At 45.3% G+C, this 25,887-nt stretch overlaps 1 protein-coding gene across 1 annotated transcript; it reads right to left on the bottom strand.

Moving 5' to 3' along the window:
* Positions 1 to 2,011: 2,011 nt before the first annotated feature.
* Positions 2,012 to 25,240, bottom strand: LOC141257864 (extracellular calcium-sensing receptor-like). The gene is made up of 6 exons (XM_073672873.1): positions 25,122 to 25,240; positions 24,581 to 24,872; positions 16,995 to 17,816; positions 15,532 to 15,756; positions 4,255 to 4,378; positions 2,012 to 2,916 (listed from the first exon to the last, which is right to left on the bottom strand). The coding sequence occupies exons 1-6, from the start codon at positions 25,238 to 25,240 to the stop codon at positions 2,012 to 2,014; spliced, it is 2,487 nt and encodes an 828-aa protein (XP_073528974.1).
* Positions 25,241 to 25,887: the final 647 nt, after the last annotated feature.

The following is a 25,887-nucleotide window of genomic DNA, read 5'->3' on the forward strand; positions in this document are numbered from 1 at the left end:
TATAGAATCGCACATTAAGGGAATGATCCTACAGAGCGGATCCCTGATGTTATGTCGGGAAGCAGAGCAAGACACAAGGACTCAATAAGCAGCAGAGAATTTCTGCATTCTCTTTTGTCCCTTTTACATAGCACACTATGTAGGTTTATCCCTTTGTTTGTCTATTGATAGATTGACCATCATGTATTCCTCAGGGGGTGTTAGTCCATGTTTGTTACCATAAGTAGCTAAAAACAGAAAAAACTGGCCAGCACTTCCAAAGGAAGAAATAGGTGTGTACAGGTGCTTACTAGGAGCAACTATCTCCATAAATAGCTAACAAACAAAGTAGCACTCTGCAACACTAAGAATGTAAATATGAAGTATGAAATATGAATAGCATTACTGCTGTAGAAAATAGAAATAAATGAGAAACCTTAGCGCATAAATTGGCCAATTCATGTGTACCTGGTAGCCACGATAAAGCGTCTCTCAAAATACCAGGACCCAACAAATGTTAACTCCTCTCTAAGAGACTATGTCTGCTTGTGTGTGGGATAATAAGATCCTGTTGCAATTAAAACCACCTGTGGCCTAGAGGCGGACGCTCAGTCAGAGCCTATACATAGAAACAGAAAAAACTGACGGTATTTGCAAAACAAGAAATAGGTGTGTACAGGTGCTTACTAAGAGCAACTATCTCCATATATCACTAGCAAACAAAGTAGCACTCTGCAACGCTAAGTATGTAAATGTGAAGTATGAAATATGAATAGCATTACTGCTGTAGAAAATAGAAATAAATGAGAAATCTTAGCGCATAAATTGGCCAATTCATATGTACCTGGTAGCCACGATAAGGCGTTTCTCAAAATACCAGGACCCTACTAATGTGAACTCCTCTCTAAGAGACTATGTCTGCTTGTGTGTGGGATAATAAGATCCTGCTGTAATTAAAACTGCCTGTGGCCTAGAGACGGACACTCAGTCAGAGCCTATACATAGAAACAGGAAAAACTGACCGGCACATCCAAAACAAGAAATAGATGTGTGCATGCAGCAGGATCTTATTATCCCACACACAAGCAGATGGATGTCTCTTAGAGAGGAGTTCACATTGGTAGGTTCCTGGTATTTTGAGAAACGCCTTATCGTGGCTACCAGGTACACATGAATTGGCCAATTTCTCATTTATTTCTATTTTCTGCAGCAGTAATGCTATTCATATTTCATATATTTCATGTTCGCACACATAGCGTTGCAGAGTGCTACTTTGTTTGTTAGTCATAAGTAGCTAAATACACTGCTGTACAAGAGACTGCCTCTCCATGATGCACAGGCTTTATGTCGGTAAGCATGAAATGAAGTGCAGAGATTTAGGATTAGACCACGGACCCACTATCAGTATTTGGTCAGTATTCAGTCAGAATTTTTTCTCAGGAGTGGAAGCCAAAACCAGGTGAGGAACAATCAGAGAAAAGGTCTAATAGAAACAAGTCACCAATTCTGCATTTATCACCCACTCCTGGTTTTGTTTCCCACTCCTGCGAAAAAATACTGACCAAATACTGATAGTGGGACCATGGCCTTAGATTAAGAGGAAAGTGTGTAGCAAGGAGAAATATTATAAGTTTAGTATATCTGTATTTCAAGGGCCAGTTATGGTGCAACTAAGAGATTTATTTACATGATCAATCACCCCAGTCCTCAGACCGGCCCAGTGCTCCCCATGGAGTGCCTCCTACCTGGTGACTGAGTTTTATGGACTCTCAATTCTACATAGACAATGTCTTCCCAAGATGTCTCTCATGTGGTTGAGATCGGTGCATCTATGGGGCATCGTACACCAGTAACATTACTTTTTGTAGCTCACATCACAAAGTAGAGTAAGAATTAAAGTGTTTTGCCTTTTGAACTTTGGATTGTTGGCATCTGTGAATGTTTCTTTGATGGGAACAGTTTTTGTGTTCTCCGAGCTTTTTGACAGCTAGTTGTAGCCGAATTCCAGTCCAGCAGATCTTCACCCAAACATCTAATTTCTTTTACTGCTTACTAAAAGCTCTCGACTATTCCTCTCCGGCCTCAGAAGTATGATGTAACATTTCGGGAGGAAGATGCAGCTCAGAAGTCCAGCGCTGGAAGCCAAGATGGCAAACACCTGCACGGCTACAGTATATTTACCGCTGGTGCTCAGATAAGCCGGGATGAACGAGATCCAGACACAGCAGAAGACCAACATGCTGAAAGTGATTAGTTTGGCCTCATTGTAGGTTCCTGGAAGGTTCCTTGCCAGAAAAGCTGCAAAGAAACTTATCATTGCCAAGAAGCCCATAAACCCCAAAGTCATGTAGAAGAACAACTTATGTCCTTCATTACACTCAAATATTATCTTGTGGTTTTCTATCTCAGTGTTCAGTGAAGGGAAAGGAGGAGACTTGTAAAGCCAAACAGAGCAAATTACAATCTGCAAACCGGAACAAAGTCCTACAACGTGACGTGGGATTACTGGTCCTAACCATTTCCTCAGAGGACTATTAAGTCTGGTGGCTTTAAATGCCAAGATCACCATGATGGTCTTTGCCAGGACTGTGGAGATGCTGATGGAGAAGACCACGCTAAAGAAAGTTTGCCTTAGTAGGCAGGTGACATTCGATGGTTGACCAATGAAGAGCAAACAGCAGAGAAAGCAGAGAATAAGAGACACCATCAAGATGTAGCTGAGCTCCCTGTTGGTGGCTTTGATGATTGGTGTTTCTTGGTGTTTAGCAAACAATATTAAGATGCAGATAGTAAGAGATGAGAAGATGACAACCATGATGACCAACATAATTCCCAATGGTTCCTCATACGTAAGAAATTCTATCACTTTTTGGATGCATCTGTCTTTCTCCTCACTTGACCACTGGTCTGGAGGACACTTAACACACTCACTGGCATCTGAAATATAAGAAGACATCATTTCAGATGTAGGCAAAATTAGGTTTCCAGATTTGGTTAAGAATATTAAATGGAATCTGCTAAGAAACAAAGCAGTTTGATGTAGGGGCTGAGAGCCTGATTCCAGGGATGTGTCATGTACTGGGCTACTCGCTGTCATTTTGATACAATCACTATTTTCTCTGCTGCAGATCTAGCAGTGCTCTGAATGTTGAGCCCTGCGTAACCCCACTGGTGAACATTGACAGAAAGCTGATAATCAGTGGTGGGAGTGAGGTTGGACTTAGGGGGCACAAAACACCTAGTCCTGTAATCATAATCTAAACAGCAACACAGAGCCCAGTAAGTGACACAGTACTGGAATCAGACACTCAGCCCGTACATCATGCTGCTCTCAGATTACATAGCACAATCTTTCTGACAGCTTCCCTTTAATGCATTAATTTTTCAACCTCAAATGTCTTCATAAGCTTTATATGGCTAATGGCTGTTGATGCTGTGGTCAGGACTTGGAAGAGCGATGCGGAAGAACATAGTTGAGGGAGACAGCTTACCCGCTTTCATTGAAGAGATCCAGCAGTGAATGGAAATTTATTTACAGGCAATATTCCATGAAAAAACAATAGTCAAGCTAGATTATATCAACAAAATCAGAGACTGGTCCAAAAGAAGAGAGACCGGTACTCTTCTCTGCATCGACGAGGGACACAAGATCCCCAACTCTCCTGTCTACATACAGGTTTCCATCTGTCTTGGAGGAGTCTCTGGCATTGGCGCTATGTTCTACTTTTCATCCTTTTTTCCATTGAACATTGACTGTAAATAATAAAATGCTGGTTGTCTCTCCAGTTGAGTCTAGAGATGGCCACATACACAGTATAGCTGTTGGTGAACGCTGGTCCACCTGGTGGTCATCCCTCCTGACTCATTTAGTGTAGATATTTTCTGACGATACCACTCATGGTCTCTCATCTACCAGAGAAGAAAAGGGTCGGGCTTTAGAGTTCAAATTGCTCAATCCTTATATCCACATCACCTATTGGGGGGCGTTGGGACGGCCCCCATACCAATGAAATGGAGGCCGATCCCAACATTATCAACCAGCTTAACCAGCCAAAATCTAATTTGTGTAGGAGTCTTATATTATCTCATTCATCCAAACAGTAACCTGCTCTCTACAGAGAAAGAGCAAGAACATGGAAATATTGTGCCTCTCTACATGGATATCTCTCAGTTATGGAGGAGTGTGTTGCATTTCTCACACGGATTTTGTTTGCATATGGAAGGATATATAACAATGCTAGAATATATATTGCATAATTAAGTGATGGATCTTACCAGTGTCGTTGGCCACCTCACTCACAGAACAGGGCAGGCAGTCATAGCAGCAGACAGGTTGTCCTTGTCGTGGGACCTTCCTCTGCCCGGGAAGACACTGGACGCTGCAGACAGAACTGGGCACCTAGAAGAAGTAAAGTCGAGAGGATAATTGGAAGGTAGAACTATGGTGTAGCGCCAGCGTCTCTGCCTCCACCCGGCTTTGGACCCCGGCTTTCTGTGCCTCCACATTTTGGTGGTGACCCTGTCCTATGTTGGGGCTTCATAAATCAGTGCACACTGCACTTTGAACTCCTGGCACACCAGTTCACCTCGGACCGGGCCAAGGTGGCATTCATCATGTCTCACCTCACTGGAGAGGCATTGGCGTAGCTTAACCCTATGTGGGAGAGAGGGGATGCTCTGGTGTCTGATCTCCAGGCTTTCCTCACAGCTTTTCAGAAGGTGTTCAATGAGCCCAGACGAAAATCTTCTACTGCCTCCTCACTTCTCCGACTCCGCCAAGGGAGTCTCTTTGTGGGCCCGTATGCCGTGCATTTCCGAACCCTTGCATCTGAACTTGCCTGGAACAATGAGGCCCTAGTGTCCACCTTTTGGGAGGGCCTTTCCGGATGGATCAAAGATGAGCTAGCCGGTCGTGACATGCCTCCCTCCCTGGACGACCTGGTGTCATTAGCTACCCGGATTGACATTCGTTTTCTGGAATGCGGTAAGGAGATGGCCCGTGAGACGAAACCTCTGTGCCTCTCTCCCATCCTCCAAAGTCCAGTCTCGCAACCTGCACTCCCCCGGGTGTCTTCTTCAGAGCCTATGCAAATTGACCTAGTTAAGATGGTCAAGTCTCGCCAGGAGACCCGTCGTGCCGAGGGGAGTTGCTTCTATTGTGGCAATATAGAGCATCAGTTCCACTCTTGCCCGGTGAGACCAGGAAACTCCAGTGTCTAGGACCGCCGAGACTGCCCATCTGGTTATCAGAGCCGCTGGGAATCTCATTCAACAGGCCATTGTGGAGCGTTTTCAGATTCCTACCATATGTCCGGCGGATCCTTTAGCAGTTTCCTCTGTGGATGGAAAGCTTCTCTCTGAAACCACCTTGTTGGTCACTGAGCCGGTAACTCTCAGGGAATGCTGCATTTGGAGAAAATCTCCTTTTACGTTCTGTCCGGTCTCTCTCACTCCCTCTTGCTTGGCCTTCCTTTGTTACAGAGACATGAGCCTGTCCTGAATTGGAGCTCGGGTGAGGTGCTCCGCTGGGGTCAGGAATGCCATAAGACCAATCTGGTTCCGGTTCGTCCTCCTTGACCCCCTTCTACTCCGGCTAACCTACCTGGTCTGCCAGCACCCTACTGGTCCTATGTGGATGTCTTTGATAAAAAGGAGGCAGAGACACTACCCCCTCATAGGCCGTATGATTGCCCCATCGACCTAATACCTGGTGCTTCACCTCCTCGTGGGGCGAATCTACTCCTTGTCACTGGCAGAGACCCGTGCCATGTCTGAATACATTTAAGAAAATCTTGCTAGGGGATTTATCTAGAAATCCACCTCTCCAGCTGGAGCTGGATTCTTCTTTGTCAAAAAGAAAGACGGCTCTCTTTGCCCTTGTATCGACTATAGGGGCCTAAACCAGATTACCATCAAGAATAAGTATCCCCTGCCTCTCATCTCGGAGCTGTTTGACCGCCTAAAAGGCGCAAAGATTTTCACTAAGCTCGACCTGCGTGGGGCGTACAATCTGGTCCTGATTCGCCAGGGAGATGTGTGGAAGACGGCATTCAACACTCGGGATGGTCACTACGAGTACCGTGTGATGCCCTTCGGTCTCTGTAATGCTCCAGCCGTCTTCCAGGAGTTAGTAAACTATATCTTTCGAGAACTCCTGTATTCCTGTGTGGTGGTGTACCTGGACGATATCTTGGTGTTCTCTCCTGATCTGCCCTCTCACCGGAGGGATGTTCGTCAGCTCCTGCTGAGGCTCCGGAAGAATCGCCTGTATGCTAAGTTCGAGAAATGCCTCTTTGAGCAGACCTCCCTGCCGTTCCTGGGGTATATCATCTCTGAGACCGGACTGCGGATAGATCCCGAGAAGGTGTCTGCCATCTTAAAGTGGCCCCGACCGGAGGGCTTGAAGGCTATTCAGCGGTTTCTGGGATTCTCTAACTATTACCGCCTCTTCATTCATTTCTCCTCCCGGAAAGCTCCCATCTCTGCTCTTACCCGTAAGGGAGCAAATGCCAGGGAGTGGTCTTCCGAGGCAGAGAATGCCTTTATCTCTCTTAAACAAGCGTTCTCCTCCGCTATTGTGCTACACCATCCAGATTGCAATAAACAGTTCTTCCTGGAGGTTGATGCCTCTTCCTCCAGAGACGGAGCAGTGCTTACCCAGAAATCCTCATCCGGGCAAATGGTAACCTGCGGCTTCTTTTCCAAACTCTTCTCTCCATCCGAGCGCAATTACTCCATAGGGGATCGAGAACTGCTGGCCATGAAATTAGCGCTGGAGGAGTGTCACTACTTGCTTAAGGGGGCTCTGCACCCGGTGATCATCTACACTGACCATAAAAACCTTGCTTATTTGCTGACTGCCCAAAGACTAAACCCGCGTCAGGCCAGATGGTCTTTGTTCTTCGCTCGATTCTGCTTCACTCTCCATTACCATCTGAGGGGTGCTAGAATCTTCACCAAGCTGGATCTCCGTGGGGCCTATAACCTGGTTCGTATCCGTCAGGGGGATGAATGGAAGACGGCATTCAACACCCGGGACGGCCACTATGAATACCTCGTAATGCCTTTCGGTCTCTGTAATGCTCCTGTCATGTTTCAAGAGTTGGTCAATGATATCTTCCGTGACCTTCTCTACTCCTGCGGATCTCCCCACACACTGGAGGGGCGTTCGTCAGGTCCTGCTCAGGCTCAGGCAAAACCACCTCTACGTAAAATTTGAGAAGTGCCTCTTTGAGCAGACCATTTCTGGGCTACATCATCTCTCAGACCGGCCTACGAATGGATCCTGAGAAACTTTCTGCCATCCAGAAGTGGCCCCGACCGGAGTGGTTAAAGGCTATCCAGCGGTTCCTGGGCTTCGCCAACTACTACCGCCTCTTCATTCCGCACTTCTCTTCCCGGACTGCCCCTATCTCTGCGCTCACCCGTAAGGGCGCTAATCCCAAAGAATGGCCGCCCAAGGCAGAGGAGGCCTTCCTGTCTTTGAAACAAGCTTTCTCCTCCGCTCCTGTGCTGCACCGTCCGGACAGGCACAAACAATTCTTCTTAGAAGTAGACGCTTCCTCCTCCGGAGCCGGAGCGGTGCTCACCCAAAAGTCGTCTTCCGGAAGAATGGTAACCTGCGGCTTCTTCTCCAAACTCTTCTCCTCATCTGAGCACAATTATTCTATAGGAGACCGAGAATTGTTAGCCATTAAGTTGGCACTGGAGGAGTGACGTTACCTGCTCGAGGGGCTCTTCACCCGGTAATAATCTACATGGATCACAAAAACTTGGCTTATCTCCAGAGTGCCCAAAGACTTAACCCGCGCCAGCCCGGTGGTCCTTGTTTTTCGCCTGCTTTGATTTCATTCTTCATTTTCACCCGGCAGACAAAAATATCAAAGCTGATGCCTTGTCCCGATCCTTTTTGTTCTCCGATCTAGAGGAGGAGCCAAAGCACATCATCGACCCCGCCAAGGTAATGCTGGTGGCTCCCGTGGATCTTAATCGTCTTCCACCCGGTAAGACGTTCGTAACAGTACCTGATCGTGAGAAAGTCCTACACTGGGGACATTCGTCTAAGCTAGCTGACCATGCTGGCCAGAAAAAGACCCTCCTGCTTATTACCCGGCATTACTGGTGGCCTACCCTGCACAAGGACGTAATAGACTTTGTCTCAGCCTGTGCGTCCTGTGCCCACAACAAGGTTCCTAGACATCTGCCAGCCAGCCGCCTTCTGCCTCTTCCCATACCTGCTGCCCCGTGGCAGCATATAGCCATGGACTTTATAATGGATCTCCCTGTCTCTGCTGGCTGTACGGTCATCTGGGTGGTCGCTGACCGCTTCTCTAAGATGGCTCACTTCATTCCCCTGCCGGGCCTTCCGTCTGCATCTGAATTGGCTAAAGACTTTATCCATCATATTTTCCGTCTTCATGGTCTCCCTCTCCACATCGTAACCGACCGAGGAGTTCAGTTCAACTCTCGCTTCTGGAGAGCCATGTGTAAACTGCTGGGGGTCACCTTGGACTTCTCCTCTGCTTATCACCCACAGTCCAATGGTCAAGTAGAGCGGATCAACCAAAGTTTAACCAGTTACCTCCGGAACTTTGTTAATGCCCACCATTCCGACTGGGTGGATCTTTTACCATGGGCCGAATTTTCCTATAACAATCACGAGAGCGAGTCTTCCTCCAAATCCCCGTTTTTTATTGTCTACGGTCAACATCCTCGGATCCCGTTTCCCGTCTCCGCCTCGGTGGATAATCCGGCCGCGGAATCTCTTGTTAGCGAATTCTTCTCCATTTGGGAGAGTACCAGATCCGCACTTCTTCAGTCCTCTGAGCGGATGAAGAAACAGGCTGACAAAAGACGTCTGGATCCGCCCCAATTCCGTCTTGGAGATAAAGTCTGGCTCTCGTCCAAGTATGTCCGGCTCAAGATTCCTTCTGAAAAAGTTAGGGCCTCGGTTCATCGGCCCTCTGGAAGTTATCAAACAAATCAACCCGGTGGCCTATAAATTGAAACTCCCAGCCAACTTGCGGATCCCTAACTCCTTCCCTGTATCTCTCCTCAAACCTGTGGTACTTAACTCTTTTTCCAAGTCTACAGGTACGCCTCCTGCTCCGGTTTCCGCTGAAGACGAGTTTGAGGCAGAGAGCATTCTGGCCACCAAAAGGGTAAGAGGAAAGACCTTTTTTTCTAGTGGATTGGAAGGGATTTGGTCCTGAGGAGAGAACGTGGGAGCCCCGGGAGAACATCCATGCCCCGCTCATCCTTGATAAATTTCTCTCCGGCCTAAAAAAGGGGGGGCCTAAAGGGGGGGGGCACTGTAGCGTCGGCGTCCCTGCCTCGTGCTAGGCAAAGACGCCGTTCCTCTCACCTCCCTGCTCCGTCCTCGGCATCCTCTTCCCGCGCTGCTGGCAGCGCTCGCCGCTTCCCTCTGCTTCAGCCCTCAGGTCCCGTTGCCAGTCTGTTTTCCAGCTCTGTCTACCTGCTTGCATTCCCTGCGGTCCGACAGTCTGTCTACCAGCATCCACCAGTCTGTCTATGGACCAGTCCGCCTGCGGAGCAGGAAGCACCTGCCTGATACCTGCCTGATACCTGCCTGATACCTGCCTGATACCTGCCTGAGACCACCTGCCAGCCTGCCGAGAGACTCTTACCCACTCACCTGGGAGCGCTCACCTGCTACCCGCCAGCTAGCCTACCTGGAGGCTCTGCCGTCACTTGCCGTGACTGTTAGAACCTTGCTGTTAGGTTTTTTTTCCTTTGCTGGTCACATGACCTTGTTGGCCTATTTAATCCTGCTCCGCCCTTCTGGCTTTGCTGGACTTCATTGTATATCTACTTTCTAGCTAGCCTGTGCTCTGTATCTAACTCTGTTAGTTTGCTTGGTCTACGGACCTCTAGGTTCTATCTATTTTGTTTGTTCGTCTGTCTGCTACTATTTCTGTTAGGAGGTGTCCCATATTCCTCCCAGTCCTTAGTACTTGTAGGGATTCCCTCCCCAAATCTATAGGTCTCCGTACAGACTAGATTAGGACTTTAGCAGGTCTGATCGCAGGATCAGGTTCCCTGTTACATCGTAGGGATTCAGCTGAGTCTTATAGTAGGGACAGATCTCCTCTCTTTCCTTAGCTTTGGTAGCAGAACATAACAGTAAGTCCAGCCTGTAAATTCTCTAAGGAAAGATTTTTTTTTTTGTTCCATCATGGTGTCGGTTCAGGATTTGGCTAAACACCTGCAGGGACTCTCTCTGGAAGTGGCCGAGCTCCGTCAGCACGTGAGTAACTGTCCTGGAGCATATTTCTTGGAGCCTAAGGTATGTTTGCCGGATTTATTTTTTGGTGAACATCGAGAATTTTTTTCATTTAAAAATGCTTGCTTATTATATTTTCGTTTGAGACCCAAGTCCTCTGGGGATGAATCCCAGCGCGTAGGGTTCATAATGTCACTTTTGCGCAAAGAGCCTCAGGAGTGGGCCTTTTCTTTGCAACCTAGTGATACATGCTTCAGATCAGTGGATAGTTTTTTTCTGCTTTAGGACTATTATATGATGATCCTGACCGTGTGGCATCAGCTGAGACTGAGTTGAGACGTTTAAAACAAGGATCAGGTAATATGGAAAAATATTGTACACATTTTCGTCGTTGGTCCACTCAAACAGGGTGGAACGATTCTGCTCTGAAAAGTCTATTTCTTGCTGGGCTCAGTGAAAGGGTTAAAGACCTGCTAATTGCTTATCCTACACCTGAGGATTTGCAACAGGCTATGCAATTAGCTATACGGGTGGATAGGAGACTGCGTGCTAGGGTTAATGAGAGCAAATCCTCTGCTATGTCAGTTTCTGGTTATGAGAATGTGTGTACTAACAGTGGTGAACCGATGGAGATTGGATCGGTGGCACCTCACTCTCAAGAAAAACACCGTCGTTTTTCAGAAGGCTTGTGTTTCTATTGCGGTAAATCTGGTCATTTGATTAAAGGCTGTGAGCTTCGTATGAAGAAAGAAAAAAAAATGGTCAGTCACGCCCGTATTGCCTGTTTAAATTCCAAGGGTATATTTTTAGCTGCTTCCACGATTGCTCAGGAAAAATTAATGGAATTTCGGGTGTTTGTTGATTGCGGGTCTACACTGAATGTAATTGATGGGGGATTCGTGGAAAAACTCAATTTAAAACCTGAACCTTTATCATCCCCCATTGCTGTGGTTTCTGTGGATGGCTCCCCTTTGAAGAATATTACTCTCAAGGTCAGTGAATTTCCTCTCACTATTAATGGTGTTCACCATGAGAAATTGGATTTGGTAGTGTTGAATAACTTGCCTTCTCCAGTAATATTGGGTTTGCCCTGGTTAAAATTTCACAATCCTGTACTGGATTGGTCTACCAGTGAAATTAAATCCTGGAGCCATAAATGTTATGACAAGTGTTGTAACGGGCGTATTGCAGCTTTGGATAGGGGAGAATTGCCTGTTCCTATTCAGGATTTTTGGAGAGTTTTTTCTGAGAAGGAATCGCAGGTTTTGCCTCCCCATAGAGACTATGATTGTTCTATTGAATTTGTCCCTGGAGCGACTCTTCCTAAAAGTCGTTTATTTAACCTTACTATTCCTGAGAGGAAGGCTTTGGAGGAATACATACAGACAAGTTTGGCCGCCGGTCACATTAGGCCCTCTAAGTCTCCTGTGGCGGTTGGATTTTTTTTTGTAAAAAAAAAGGACGGCGGTTTACGTCCTTGTCTGGATTTTCGTGAGATTAACAAAATTACGGTACGCAATCCTTACCCACTGCCATTGATTCCTGATCTGTTTAACCAGTTATTGGGGGCCAAGTGGTTCTCTAAAATTGACCTTAAGGGGGCATACAATCTGTTGCGCATGAAGGAGGGTGATGAATGGAAGACTGCTTTTAACACTCCTGTGGGTCATTTTGAGAATCTGGTTATGCCTTTTGGTCTTACTAATGCTCCTGCATTTTTTCAGAATCTGATTAATGACATCCTTAGACCTTTGATCGGTAAAAATGTGGTTGTGTATTTGGATGACATTTTGATTTATTCGCCAGATCTGGAGTCTCATTGGCGGAGCGTGCGTGAGGTATTACAGTTATTAATGGACAATTCGCTTTTTGCTAAGCTGGAGAAATGTGAGTTCGCTGTACAGAGAATTAGTTTTTTGGGCTACATTATCTCCAGCAAAGGTTTTGAGATGGATCCGGTTAAGGTTCAGGCTGTGCAGGAATGGCCTAGGCCTATTGGTTTGAAATCAATACAGAGGTTTTTGGGTTTCGCCAATTACTATAGAAAATTCATAAAAAATTTTTCTAGTATTGTCAAACCTCTGACTGATCTCACCAGGAAAGGTGCTGATGCGGTTCAGTGGTCTTCTGAGGCCATTGAAGCTTTTGTGTATCTCAAGGAGAGGTTCACCTCTGCTCCCATCCTTATGCAGCCTGATGTTACTAGGCCGTTTTTGGTTGAGGTTGATGCTTCCTCTGTGGGGGTTGGCGCAGTATTGTCTCAGGATAACGGGGATGGATTACATCCCTGTGCATTTTTTTCAAAAAAATTTTCGGAGACTGAATTGAATTACGATATTGGTAATCGGGAATTATTGGCTATTAAACTCGCATTTGAACACTGGCGCCACTTCTTGGAAGGTGCGGAATTTCCCGTTCAGGTTCTTACGGATCATAAAAATCTGATATATCTTGACGCTGCCAAGCGCCTGAATGCCCGTCAGGCTAGGTGGGCACTGTTTTTCTCGCGGTTTAATTTCTCCGTTACTTACATCCCTGGTACTAAGAATGTTAAGGCGGATGCCTTGTCTCGCAGTTTTTCTCCCATAGTCGGTGCTGAGAAAGAGGAAAACATTTTACAAGAAGGTGTTGTGATAGCTGCTTTAGACTCCGTTTTGGAAGATGAGATTCTTAAAGCTCAGGAGAATGCCCCATCTAACACTCCTCATGGGAGGTTGTTTGTGCCTGGGACCTTTAGGAGAGATTTGTTTGTTGAGTGTCACGAATCTCGGTTGGCAGGTCATCCCGGAATCTCTGAGACCAAGAGACTGGTGGGTCGCAGTTTTTGGTGGCCTGGATGGCAGAAGGAAGTCATTAAGTGGGTGCGCCAATGTACTATATGTGCTAGATCTAAGTCCTCACATACTCCTGCTGCGGGGTTGCTTTGTCCTTTGGAGGTCCCCAGTGCTCCTTGGACACATTTGGCTATGGACTTTATAACTGACCTTCCCCCCTCTGAGGGTTTTACTGTCATCTGGGTGGTCGTGGACCGTTTTAGCAAGATGTGTCACTTGGTTCCCTTCGTCAAACTGCCCTGCGCTAAAACTCTCGCTAAGGCCTTTGTCAAGGAAATTGTCAGACTTCATGGCGTTCCTACTGACATTGTTTCTGATAGGGGTCCTCAGTTCGTGGCTCGTTTTTGGCGTGCTTTTTGTGACAGGTTGGGAATTCATTTGTCGTTTTCGTCCGGATATCATCCTGAATCTAATGGCCAGACAGAAAGGAAAAACCAGGATGTTGAGCAGTTCTTGCGTTGTTTTGTGGCAGACAATCAAGAGGGGTGGTCTGAGTTTCTGCCACTTGCCGAATTTGCTCTGAACAATCATACATCTTCTTCTGCTGGTTGTTCGCCTTTTTTTTGTTGTTCTGGGAGACATCCGTCGTTTGGGTCGTTCTCCAAGTTGGGATCTGCCGTGCCTGAGGAGGAGAATTTTTCCGGTGATTTGGAAAGAGTTTGGACGGATGTGCGTGCTAATCTTCAGGAGGCCAACAGAAAATCTAAAGACTACTTTGATAGGAAACGACAGGAGGTTTTGTTCGCTGTTGGTGACATGGTTTGGTTGTCCTCTAGGAATCTGCGGTTGAGGATTCCTTCTAAGAAATTGGGTCCCAAGTTTGTAGGGCCCTTTAAGGTGCTTCAGGTTGTCAACCAATCTGCTGTTAGGTTGGAGGTTCCTACCTCCTGGAGAATTAATCCGGTCTTTCATGTCTCTCTGTTAAAAAAAGCTGTTGTGTCGGATGGTGACGCCTCTGCCTCTGTTCCTCCGGTGGTGGAGGACGGGGAATATGAAATTTCTCGCATCCTTGACTCTAGACGGTATAGAGGTAGTTTGCAGTATCTTGTGGCCTGGAAAGGTTTCGGACCCGAGGATAACTCTTGGGTGAGGTCAGATGATGTTTCCGCGTCCAGACTTATCAGAGCGTTTCACAGGAGATTTCCTGATAAGCCTGGTCCTAGGGGATCCGGAGGATCCTCTTAGAAGGGGGGGTACTGTTAGAACCTTGCTGTTAGGTTTTTTTTCCTTTGCTGGTCACATGACCTTGTTGGCCTATTTAATCCTGCTCCGCCCTTCTGGCTTTGCTGGACTTCATTGTATATCTACTTTCTAGCTAGCCTGTGCTCTGTATCTAACTCTGTTAGTTTGCTTGGTCTACGGACCTCTAGGTTCTATCTATTTTGTTTGTTCGTCTGTCTGCTACTATTTCTGTTAGGAGGTGTCCCATATTCCTCCCAGTCCTTAGTACTTGTAGGGATTCCCTCCCCAAATCTATAGGTCTCCGTACAGACTAGATTAGGACTTTAGCAGGTCTGATCGCAGGATCAGGTTCCCTGTTACATCGTAGGGATTCAGCTGAGTCTTATAGTAGGGACAGATCTCCTCTCTTTCCTTAGCTTTGGTAGCAGAACATAACAGTGACCACCTGCCTGTCTAGAGTCTCTTACCCTGCTGTCACTTGCCGTGACCACCTGCCTGTCTAGAGACTCCTACCCTGCTGTCACTTGCCGTGACCACCCGCCTGTCAAGTGACTGTTCCCGTCACTAGCCGTGACATCCTGCCCTTCTACCCAGAGACTGTCCCTGTCACTTGCCGTGACTACCTGCCCGCCTTCCCTGGGAGCCACCTGCTTCCTTACAAGGACTGCCCCTTTGTATAGTAGCTCAGAGGTTCCACCTCCCAGTCCCGTTACAATTTCTATCTATTTGTTTTGTGGTTTTTGTGTGGAGAGTAAATTTTTGTTAACACATTCTATTTTGCTAACAGCGAAGCCGGGTAGTACAGCTAGTATTCTATATAATATTATATTTAGGTAATTTTGTAAGAACAGATCTACACATAGATATTACACATAAATACATATGTACATTCCTAGTGTATGCATGCAACAAGTATCGATGAAATGTTCATGTTTCTGTCAGTCAGTAATGATGTTTGCAGTATTTTACTGATTGGATTTGTTGATAGATCCTAGAATTTCCTGATTTCGGGAGCAGGGTGCGAAGGGGAGGCCAACTCTCCATCAGGACAGTATTCGGCAGTCAGTCAGGTGGAATTAACAAGGAGATGTATTCCAGGATGATTAGTGTGAGTCATTGAGATGCCGCTCTCCGGAGGTGGCGGCTGTGGACTGCGTTTCACATTTACCTGCTGCCTTGTGACCATCGATCCCAGGAGACTCTAATCCTTCTTCCCATGGTGATACCTGCACAATGTAGCTTCTTCTGTAGAGCATATTATTATCTGTAAGTCCCAGTCTCCTCTGTACTCACGTGTGAAAACTGCTCATTCCACAGAATGGAGCTGATATTCAATGTGATTTTGTCTCCATCCTTTGACTCTGGGTCGACTTTTCCCACTTTCACAAAATTAAATGTGTTCTGGAGAACCTGAACGTTTATGATGTCATAGGAAGCTGTGAGGTCACCATCAGCATTAAATGTTAACTCCTCCCCTGCCCAGGTGCGGAAACTTGATTTCTTGAGGTGATGAAGCACCTGTAGAAGTGGTACATGGTCAGTAAATATCACAGAATCAACCTCATGACCTTCAGTTGTCACAGTGACCAATATGTACACATAGTCCATACTCTGATAGCTCCATGGTCAACATTTGGTCCTCACACAGTCTCTTTATGACATAGGGTGGGTGACTATACAACTATATGGGATCCATGTCACTCTACAGCTCAATCTCAAACTTTCCCTCACTCAAGCTAAAGATTGAACACAGAACGTAGCTACAACCAGTCCACACACCCAAGACACTCAATTCTACCACCACTTACCAAAAGGGCGATAAGTCCCAATACCATGCACACAATGGTCTCACTGTCCGCCCAAACTACCATTCAGCTTTATCTTCATACATAAAGGACCTAAGTGCCTCTGTAAAGACTATTAACGTTTTAGGCTTTAATACACAAAAGTTCCAGTGCCTAACATGTATAAAAAGTGGGAAAATAACAGAAATACATAAAAGCTGCAGAAACAGTTATAAAAACCAAAGGTGAACAAACAGGGAAGTTCTACATGTAGCAGTCCTCTGTAAAAACATCCTTCTCTGCTCCCAGGGTCGTTTGTCAGAATGTGGACAAGTCCAATTTTCCTGGGTCCCAACTTGTGTCACAACAGGGAGATAATTCATTCATTATATACAGTCTATCATTGAAGATGGAGTGGAACATGAATCTTCTCCTTCCTGGGTCCAACCATGGAGAGGATTCTTCATTACTCATGCACACCTCCCTTGTCCCCCTTCAACTACTACATATGATATGTCATATAGATTGGGATCATTAGACATTCAGGAGACAGTGAAAGTTATGGGGACTTAGACATGACACATCATATACAATACTTATAAATTACAGTGGCCAATCATACACTACAGCTGGCTCTTCACTAACAAGTCAAATGGCTGGAAACCAGTCAGTCTAGAAGGATTTCATGGAACGGGGTTATCACTATTGACTATGGAAGCATCCAGGTCCAAAAAAATTGTTTCTAAGGTTGTTCAAAAACCAAGTGACCCCATGTCTTCTGATTTGTAGAGTTGAGTAACATATCTGTACCACTAGTGACATAAATGGGTATAAGTTGGCTGACTTCCTCCAACTCATTGTTATGCACTGAGGACACAATGGCTACACAGTAAGATGATAATTTCTTCTTAGCTAAGACAATGTCTGACGTCACCTAATCTCACTGAATATATTAACTTAAACTTCACATACCTTCCAAGGTTTAACATTACTAAATTCATCACAAAATCCATCATGGCAGCCAAGAAGCGAATGCAATGCATGAGCGTAGGCATAAACCGCTAAGTATGCATGGTAAGTGTAACTCAGGTTATTGGTCTCGAATAAGAAGGACGTTTTTTCTCCAAGCTGCTCTTCCCCTGTGCAGTGCGCTGTGTCATTTATATTAAGGACATCTGAGGTTTGCTGTTCCCCGTCCCCATCAGTCCACTTGCAGTTGAATGCTTTCTCCCAGAAAACTCTGATAAATGGGTACGAAGAATGTTCAGATGGACTCAGGTTGAGAAGAAAGTTCTCAAAGCCAGGCATAATTCCTGTTTTTGGAATCAACCCAATGGTGCCATTCAAGACCTTCCAGGTGTTTTTAGAATAAAGGCCTGGAGTGATTGCAAAAGAAGCTGAAGTTATGAATATCTTCCCAGTCACACCCTCAGCAAACAGAGCATCTAGCAGAGCTTTCGTGTGGACCTCAGGACTGTGCAGAACAGTCACATTGACCGTGCTTTTCCTAATGACTTGGACCACACTAGAAATTTGTCTGGCTGAATAGCTCAGGTGAATTTTCTCCAGGAAGGCTACACAAACTCCAATTCTCACCATACCGGCTTGGATGACTTGTGCTCCTTGTAGCCCCACATCATTGTCCACCACAAGCATTCCCACCCATGTCCAACCAAACTGACCAACCAGCTGAGAAAGAGCAATGTTCTGAAATGCGTTGCTAGGTATTGTGCGAAAGAATGATGGAAAGTTAATCTTATTACTAAGGCTGGACAGGGTGGCCCCATGGCTGATCTGAAAAAGACACATAGTTTATTTTACAATTCATGGAATTTCCAATGAAATGATATCAGTGGAGCATTATGGAAGAAATCCAACATTTCTCATTCTGCCATGGTGAAGCAAATATAACGTTTATTTAGAAGTCAAGTTATGTAAAAAAGTTAAAACGTTTATACTAGAAATGGAAGAATCTCTTCTATTGGCCAGATCATTAATCTGTGACCTCTGGTTGAGTGGTCCATAAATCTCCTTTCTTTCTGTGCATCAGGTCGCAATGATGACTTTTCCATCAGCCCAACTAATGAAAAGAGGAGTTGAGAATGCTGGGAGGTAAGATGAGATTTTCAGGTCTCCATCCAGTGGTCACAGATTACTAACCTGATCAATGGACCACAGCCCCTGAGGGATGCTTCTCCCATCTCTAGATTTGAAGTTATCCCATTTCCATAGCATACGGAATATCTTCTCAATTGCTGGGGCTCTGACCATTGGGACTCCCACTAATCTTGAGAGTATTGTTCTGAAAGGCCCTTGCCTGAGTAGATTCGGGTGGCTGAGGATACACTTCTCTGCTCTATTCATTCTCAATGTGACAGCCATGGATAGCCGAGTGCTGCGCTCAGTAGGTCTCCAGCACTCTTTGCTCACAATTTTTTTTTTAACCACTAAATATAAAAAAAAACCTGGTACGATAGTTGTCCGTGTTATTGTAGTGACTTGGAGCATCACGTTTTCAAGTCATTTATACAGCTCAATAAATGCCAAGAAAAATAAAACCAAAAAAAAATGGCGGAAATACATTTTTCACCATTTCATGGCACATGGAATTTTTTTCCAGTTTTTCAATACTTTGTATGGTAAAATTAATAGTGTCAGTCATAATTACAACGCCGCCTGCACTCATATTGCTATGTCGATGGAAAAATTAAAAAAAAATATGTGTTTTGGAAGAATGGGAAAGGAAGGACAAAAACTAAAAATTGCTGAGTCCTTAAAGCATTAAGCATAACATATCCATAATTTCATTATAATAAACTCAAGGATTATTTTATCCTGCTTTGATAACCAAGTAAGGAATATTCTTGAGGAACCCAGTGCTACTTTGAAAAGACCAACTGACCAGACAAGAACAACAAACCCTACATCAGTCTTACCAAAACATCTTTGCCCATGTAAGCCAGGGAAATGTACAATACACTATACATATACAGTATGAGCTAATAAGAATATCATATAACAATCGATTCATTTAGCAAACAATTACAACCAATTAATGATTAGTTTCCCAATTTTCCTTATCAGGAGTTCATAACTATTAGAGACGTGAGAATCGATTTCCAGGACTCCAGTCCATTGGCTAGATCAACAATGTGTGACCATTGGACAGTAGGCCTGAACTGCGAATCTCCTTATTAGTGTTGAGCCACCCCCGTAGTGTTCGGGTTCGGTTCGGTTCGTCGAACACCGGGATGTTCGAGGAACTGTTCGTCGAAGTGTTCGTCGAACACCTTAGAACACCGTCGAACACCGTTAAAACCAATGGCAGGCAAACAAAAACACATAGAAACACATAGAAAACACCTACAAAGGTGTCCAAAAGCTGACAAACTGCTCAGAAGACACTCTCTTTAAAAAAGCCGGCCGGCAAATTCAGCAACGGCATACACCGGTACCCGACAATTTAGACAAGAAGGAATAGAGCATCACACATAGATTAGATAGATAGAAACATGTCAGTCACACATATAAGAAGCACAGTGACAGTGTTGGTTACTGCACTTGTCATTTAGTGTAAAGGATTTATTAAAAAAAATATTAGTGTTTTCATGCACTGTCTCTTTAAAAAAGCCGGCCGGCAATTCAGCATCTGTACCCGACAATTTAGAACAGAAAGAATAGAGCTTCACACATAGATTAGATAGATAGAAACATGTCAGTCACATATATAATAAGTACAGTGATAGTGTTGCTTACTGTACTTGTCATTTAGTGTAAAGGATTTATTAAAAAAAATAATAGTGTTTTCATGCACTGTCTCTTTAAAAAAGCCGGCCGGCAATTCAGCAGCGGTACCCGACAATTTAGAACAGAAAGATAGAGCATCACACATAGATTAGATAGATAGAAACATGTCAGTCACATATATATGAAGTACAGTGATAGTGTTGGTTACTGTACTTGTCATTTAGTATTAAAATAAAGGATTTATTATTAAAAAAATTGGCGTGGGGTTCCCCTTAATTTTAGGCTCTAGCGGAGGTTAAGCAGACGGCTGGGGCAGATGTTTGAAGCCTGGGAAGGGGGTAATACCCACGGAGCTTCCCAGGCTACTAATATCAGCCCCCAGCTGAATACATAGCCTTTACTAGCTATTAAAATGGGGGACCCCCCAAAAAAAATGACGTGGGGTCCCCCCTAATTTAATAGCTAGCAAAGGCTAGGCAGACAGCTGGGGGCTGATATTAATAGCCCAGGAAGGGAGCCATGAATATTGGCCCCCTCCCAGGCTAGAAACACCAGCCGTCAGCCGCCCCAGAAATGGCGCATTCATAGGATGCGCCAATTCTGGCACTTAGCCTCGCTCTTCCACGCTGCCCTGGTGCGGTGGCAGTGGGGTAATAGGGTTGGGGTTGATGTCAGCTTATAATGCCAGCTGACATCAAGCCCAGGTTAGTAATGGAGAGGCGTCTATAAGACACCCCCATTACTAACCCCATAGTCAAAGTTAAAAAAAACACAAACACCCAGAATAAAGTCCTTTAATTGAAATAAAGACACAATCCTTTATTGTTCTAAATTAAACCATACTTACCATCACGCCCATTCCAGCTGAAGCCAATGATCTCCTGCAATAAAAGAAAAATAATAAAGCAACCTCATCCTTACCTTTCCATGGTTCCCACGACAGCTTCAGCTCTGCTACATCGAGATGACAGGCTGGACCGCAGCAGAACGCTGCCATCCAGTCTGTCATCCCGCAGACACTGAGAAGAGCAGGCATGCTTGCGCTGCTCAGCGTCTCTCTGTGACGACATCCAGATGAGCTGAGTTCATGTCCAATGAACTCGGCTCACCTCATGCACGTCACTGACAGCGTGGGAGAATTCTCCTGCACTCAGCACTTCAGCGTGAGAATTTTCCCACGCTGTCAGTGACGTGCATGAGGTGAGCCGAGTTCATTGGACATGACCTCGGCTCATCTGGATGCCGTCACAGCGAGACAGTGAGGAGCGCAAGCATGCCTGCGCTTCTCAGTGTCTGCGGGATGACAGACTGGATGGCAGCGTTCTGCTGCGGTCCAGCCAGTCATCTCGATGTAGCAGAGCTGAAGCTGTCGTGGGAACCATGGAAAGGTAAGGATGAGGTTGGTTTATTATTTTTCTTTTATTGCAGGAGATCGTTGGCTTCAGCTGGAATGGGTGTGATGGTAAGTATGGTTTAATTTAGAACAATAAAGAATTGTGTCTTTATTTCAATTAAAGGACTTTATTCTGGGTGTTGTGTTTTTTTTAAATACTTTACTAGAAATTCATGGCGGTCATGTCTAATACTGGCGTGACCCCATGAATTTTGGGCTTGGGGCCAGCTGATAATACCAAGCTGGCCCTAACCCCTTTATTACCCAGTGAGCCACTGCATCAGGGCCCTGGATGAGTTGGGTACAGCGCCAGAAGATGGCGCTTCTATGAACGCGCCATTTTCCGGGGTGGCTGCGGACTGCAATTTGTAGCGGGGGGGGGCCCAGAAAGCTTGGGCCTCCCTGCGCTGCAGATTCCAGCCCCCAGCTGCCTAGTTGTACCTGGCTGGACACAAAAATAGGGCGAAGCCCCACGTACTTTTTTTTTAATTATTTCATGAAATTCATTAAATAATTAAGAAAAAAAGGCCTTCCCTATATTGTTGTGTCCAGCCAGGTACAAATAGGCAGCTGGTGGTTGGGGGCAGCCCGTTCCTGCCTGCTGTACCTGGCTGGACACAAATATAGTGCGAAGCCCCACTTCAATTTTTTTAAATTATTTCAGGAAATTCATGAAATAATTAAAAAAAAATTGACGTGGGGCTTCGCCCTATTTTTGTGTCCAGCCAGGTACAACTAGGCAGCTGGGGGCTGGAATCCGCAGCGCAGGGAGGCCCAAGCTTTCTGGGCCACCCCCGCTGCAAATTGCAGTCTGCAGCCACCACGGAAAATGGCGCGTTCATAGAAGCGCCATCTTCTGGCGCTGTACCCAACTCATCCAGGGCCCTGATGCGGTGGCTCACTGGGTAATAAAGGGGTTAGGGCCAGCTTGGCATTATCAGCTGGCCCTAAGCCCGAAATTCATGGGGTCACGCCAATATTAGACATGACCACCATGAATTTCTAGTAAAGTATTTAAAAAAAACACAACACCCAGAAAAAAGTCCTTTAATTGAAATAAACACACAATTCTTTATTGTTCTAAATTAAACCATACTTACCATCACACCCATTCCAGCTGAAGCCAACGATCTCCTGCAATAAAAGAAAAATAATAAAGCAACCTCATCCTTACCTTTCCATGGTTCCCACGACAGCTTCAGCTCTGCTACATCGAGATGACAGGCTGGACCGCAGCAGAACGCTGCCATCCAGCCTGTCATCCCGCAGACACTGAGAAGCGCAGGCTTGCTTGCGCTGCTCAGCGTCTCTCTGTGACGACATCCAGATGAGCCGAGTTCATGTCCAATGAACTCGGCTCACCTCATGCACGTCACTGACAGCGTGGGAAAATTCTCACGCTGAAGCGGTGAGTGCAGGAGAATTCTCCCACACTGTCAGTGACGTGCAGGAGGTGAGCTGAGTTCATTGGACATGAGCTCACCTTATGCACGTCACTGACAGCGTGGGAGAATTCTCCTGCACTCACCGCTTCAGCGTGAGAATTTTCCCACGCTGTCAGTGACGTGCATGAGGTGAGACGAGTTCATTGGACATGACCTCGGCTCATCTGGATGCCGTCACAGCGAGACAGTGAGGAGCGCAAGCATGCCTGCGCTTCTCAGTGTCTGCGGGATGACAGGCTGGATGGCAGCGTTCTGCTGCGGTCCAGCCTGTCATCTCGATGTAGCAGAGCTGAAGCTGTCGTGGGAACCATGGAAAGGTAAGGATGAGGTTGCTTTATTATTTTTCTTTTATTGCAGGAGATCGTTGGCTTCAGCTGGAATGGGCGTGACGGTAAGTATGGTTTAATTTAGAACAATAAAGGATTGTGTCTTTATTTCAATTAAAGGACTTTATTCTGGGTGTTTGTGTTTTTTTAACTTTGACTATGGGGTTAGTAATGGGGGTGTCTTATAGACGCCTCTCCATTACTAACCTGGGCTTGATGTCAGCTGGCATTATAAGCTGACATCAACCCCAACCCTATTACCCCACTGCCACCGCACCAGGGCAGCGTGGAAGAGCGAGGCTAAGTGCCAGAATTGGCGCATCCTATGAATGCGCCATTTCTGGGGCGGCTGACGGCTGGTGTTTCTAGCCTGGGAGGGGGCCAATATTCATGGCTCCCTTCCTGGGCTATTAATATCAGCCCCCAGCTGTCTGCCTAGCCTTTGCTAGCTATTAAATTAGGGGGGACCCCACGTCATTTTTTTTGGGGGGTCCCCCATTTTAATAGCTAGTAAAGGCTATGTATTCAGCTGGGGGCTGATATTAGTAGCCTGGGAAGCTCCGTGGGTATTACCCCCTTCCCAGGCTTCAAACATCTGCCCCAGCCGTCTGCTTAACCTCCGCTAGAGCCTAAAATTAAGGGGAACCCCACGCCAATTTTTTTAATAATAAATCCTTTATTTTAATACTAAATGACAAGTACAGTAACCAACACTATCACTGTACTTCATATATATGTGACTGACATGTTTCTATCTATCTAATCTATGTGTGAAGCTCTATTCTGTCTGTTATAAATTGTCGGGTACCGCTGCTGAATTGCCGGCCGGCTTTTTTAAAGAGACAGTGCATGAAAACACTATTATTTTTTTTGATAAATCCTTTACACTAAATGACAAGTGCAGTAAGCAACACTGTCACTGTACTTCATATATATGTGACTGACATGTTTATATCTATCTAATCTATGTGTGAAGCTCTATTCTTTCGGTTCTAAATTGTCGGGTACAGGTGTATGCCGCTGCTGAATTGCCGGCTATTCATGTTTCACTGTTGGCACTGTTCCCATCGATTTGGGCAATCACTGTAATGCCACAACCACCATGGCTGTGGCATTACAGTGAGTGGCAGACAATCCCTGCATGATTGGTGCTCTAAATAGCGCCAGACATGCAGGACACGCTTTTGGTGCATGAACAGTTATCGAACATAACCTCGAACAGCCGAATTTTTTGCAAATCGTTCGGGTTCGTCGAACAACTCGAACACCGCCCAAAACAGCTCGAATTTGAGATTGGCGAACAGTTCTAGTCGAACACCGCTCATCTCTACTCCTTATCTCCCGGCATTTCTGGATCTTCTTTAAATTAGCTGGTCTCACATGACATTGTGTGTCCTCAATGATGATGTTGCTCCAGCCTGGCTCATCAAAAGAAGAGTCAGGAATGCCATGAGGTAAGGAGATGCCAGGCTTCTGTCCAGTGGTCATGGTTTTCTGACTCTGGCCAAATATGGTATTGCCAATCTATTCTCCAATCTGTATTTTAATGATATATATACAGTATATACATATATTAACTATAAATAACAAGAGGGAAAAGTAAAATGATGTGTCATGACAGGTGAGATGACCATAAAGATGTATTACCTGGGGGTAATGGAGGACACCAAGGATGCGAGCTATCGGAAGAGATAAAGCAGAAAAAAGATCCCCCACGATCCCAGCTGTAACAGACTGGAGGTAGCAATTATAATCTGGAATCGGGTTATCAGCCACAGATAACAAGGACATGACTCCCCCAACTGCTCTTAGTTCAGACATACAAGTGTTTATGAGACTGAAGCCCAATGTGACATTAGGCAGGAGGTTCGGAGACCGATTAACTTCATTTATTGCAAACATGAGGCCAAGAACATCTCGGTAATAACGGATGTGAAACCTATGAGAAGAAGAAGATAATGGAAGCTTCATAGTTTATTTTATAATAATCACTCATTAATCTGCAGTATACAGAGACTACAAGAAACATGAAGAAGACCTCGTCAAGAAAGATCAATAAATGGCCAACACGATCTAGAGCAATATGGTCACATCTAATTTCACTTTGACCTATGTGCCTTCGTAGGACCAGATATCAGTCCTCTTAGAACATTGGAAGAATAAGAATAAAGAATGACCCAACCCTTACCTGGTGCACAAGACTGGTTTTGGCAGCTCCTGGAAAGTTGGTGGTTGGAAGTCAAAGGCAGAGTGAACAACGAAGGATCCTCCAATTAGAATATCTCCTTTCTGGAGGAAGAAATCCATTGCCCATCCCTGAAGGCCGCAGCCAATCTGGGACTTTCCTTCACTCAGTGAAGACAGAAGAAGGAGCACTTGAAGAATTCTACTCATCGAGCCGTAGTGGTTGTTCTAGATGTATCAAGGCATCAGGCATGATGGGCCCAGACTGGAACTGAAGCAAAATGAAAAGATTTTGTTTAAACCTCATTTTTTGTCCATTTTGTTATTAACTCAAAAATCCCTTATTCCTCTTTAGTGTTTGTAATATGTTGTGGAAGTATTGACTATTTAGCCAGGAGAAAAGGTCCCATCACTGTTATTGGTTTACAGTATATGTATTTATTGAATTTTTAAAAAAATTAAACTTGTATGAAATAAATCTTTAATGGTTCTCATTCATTTCAATGTGTTTCATAGATATACAAAGCAATTAATACCAGTTAAAATAAACCTATTATGTAAAATAACGCTATTAACCTGCACATATGGGGGTAATCTGGAGCCCCCACTGCCAGGAGGAAATGAACTTTATTTCTCCCTGTAATGTTCTGGTTACAGTCACAGGGGTGGCACCGGCACGATTTCAGTCAACGTTCTGTGTGAAAAGAGTGGCAGCTGTAACCGCACCACGAACACTGACTGACAGCCAGGCCTAATGATGAGCCGTCTGT

This window comes from Phyllobates terribilis, unplaced genomic scaffold (assembly GCF_046119375.1).
Source record: "Phyllobates terribilis strain yellow unplaced genomic scaffold, ASM4611937v1 Scaffold_3__8_contigs__length_932513732, whole genome shotgun sequence".
Lineage (NCBI taxonomy): Eukaryota > Metazoa > Chordata > Amphibia > Anura > Dendrobatidae > Phyllobates > Phyllobates terribilis.

Coding starts and splice junctions, on each gene's coding strand:
- LOC141257864 (XM_073672873.1), bottom strand. CDS start 25,240: ATGGATTTCTTCCTCCAGAAAGGAGATATTCTAATTGGAGGATCCTTC. Junction 17,817..24,580: donor GTGTCCTCCATTACCCCCAG/GTAATACATCTT, acceptor TGTCTTTTTCAG/ATCAGCCATGGGGCCACCCT. Junction 4,379..15,531: donor GGAATGAGCAGTTTTCACAC/GTGAGTACAGAG, acceptor TACTTCTTCTAG/GTGCCCAGTTCTGTCTGCAG.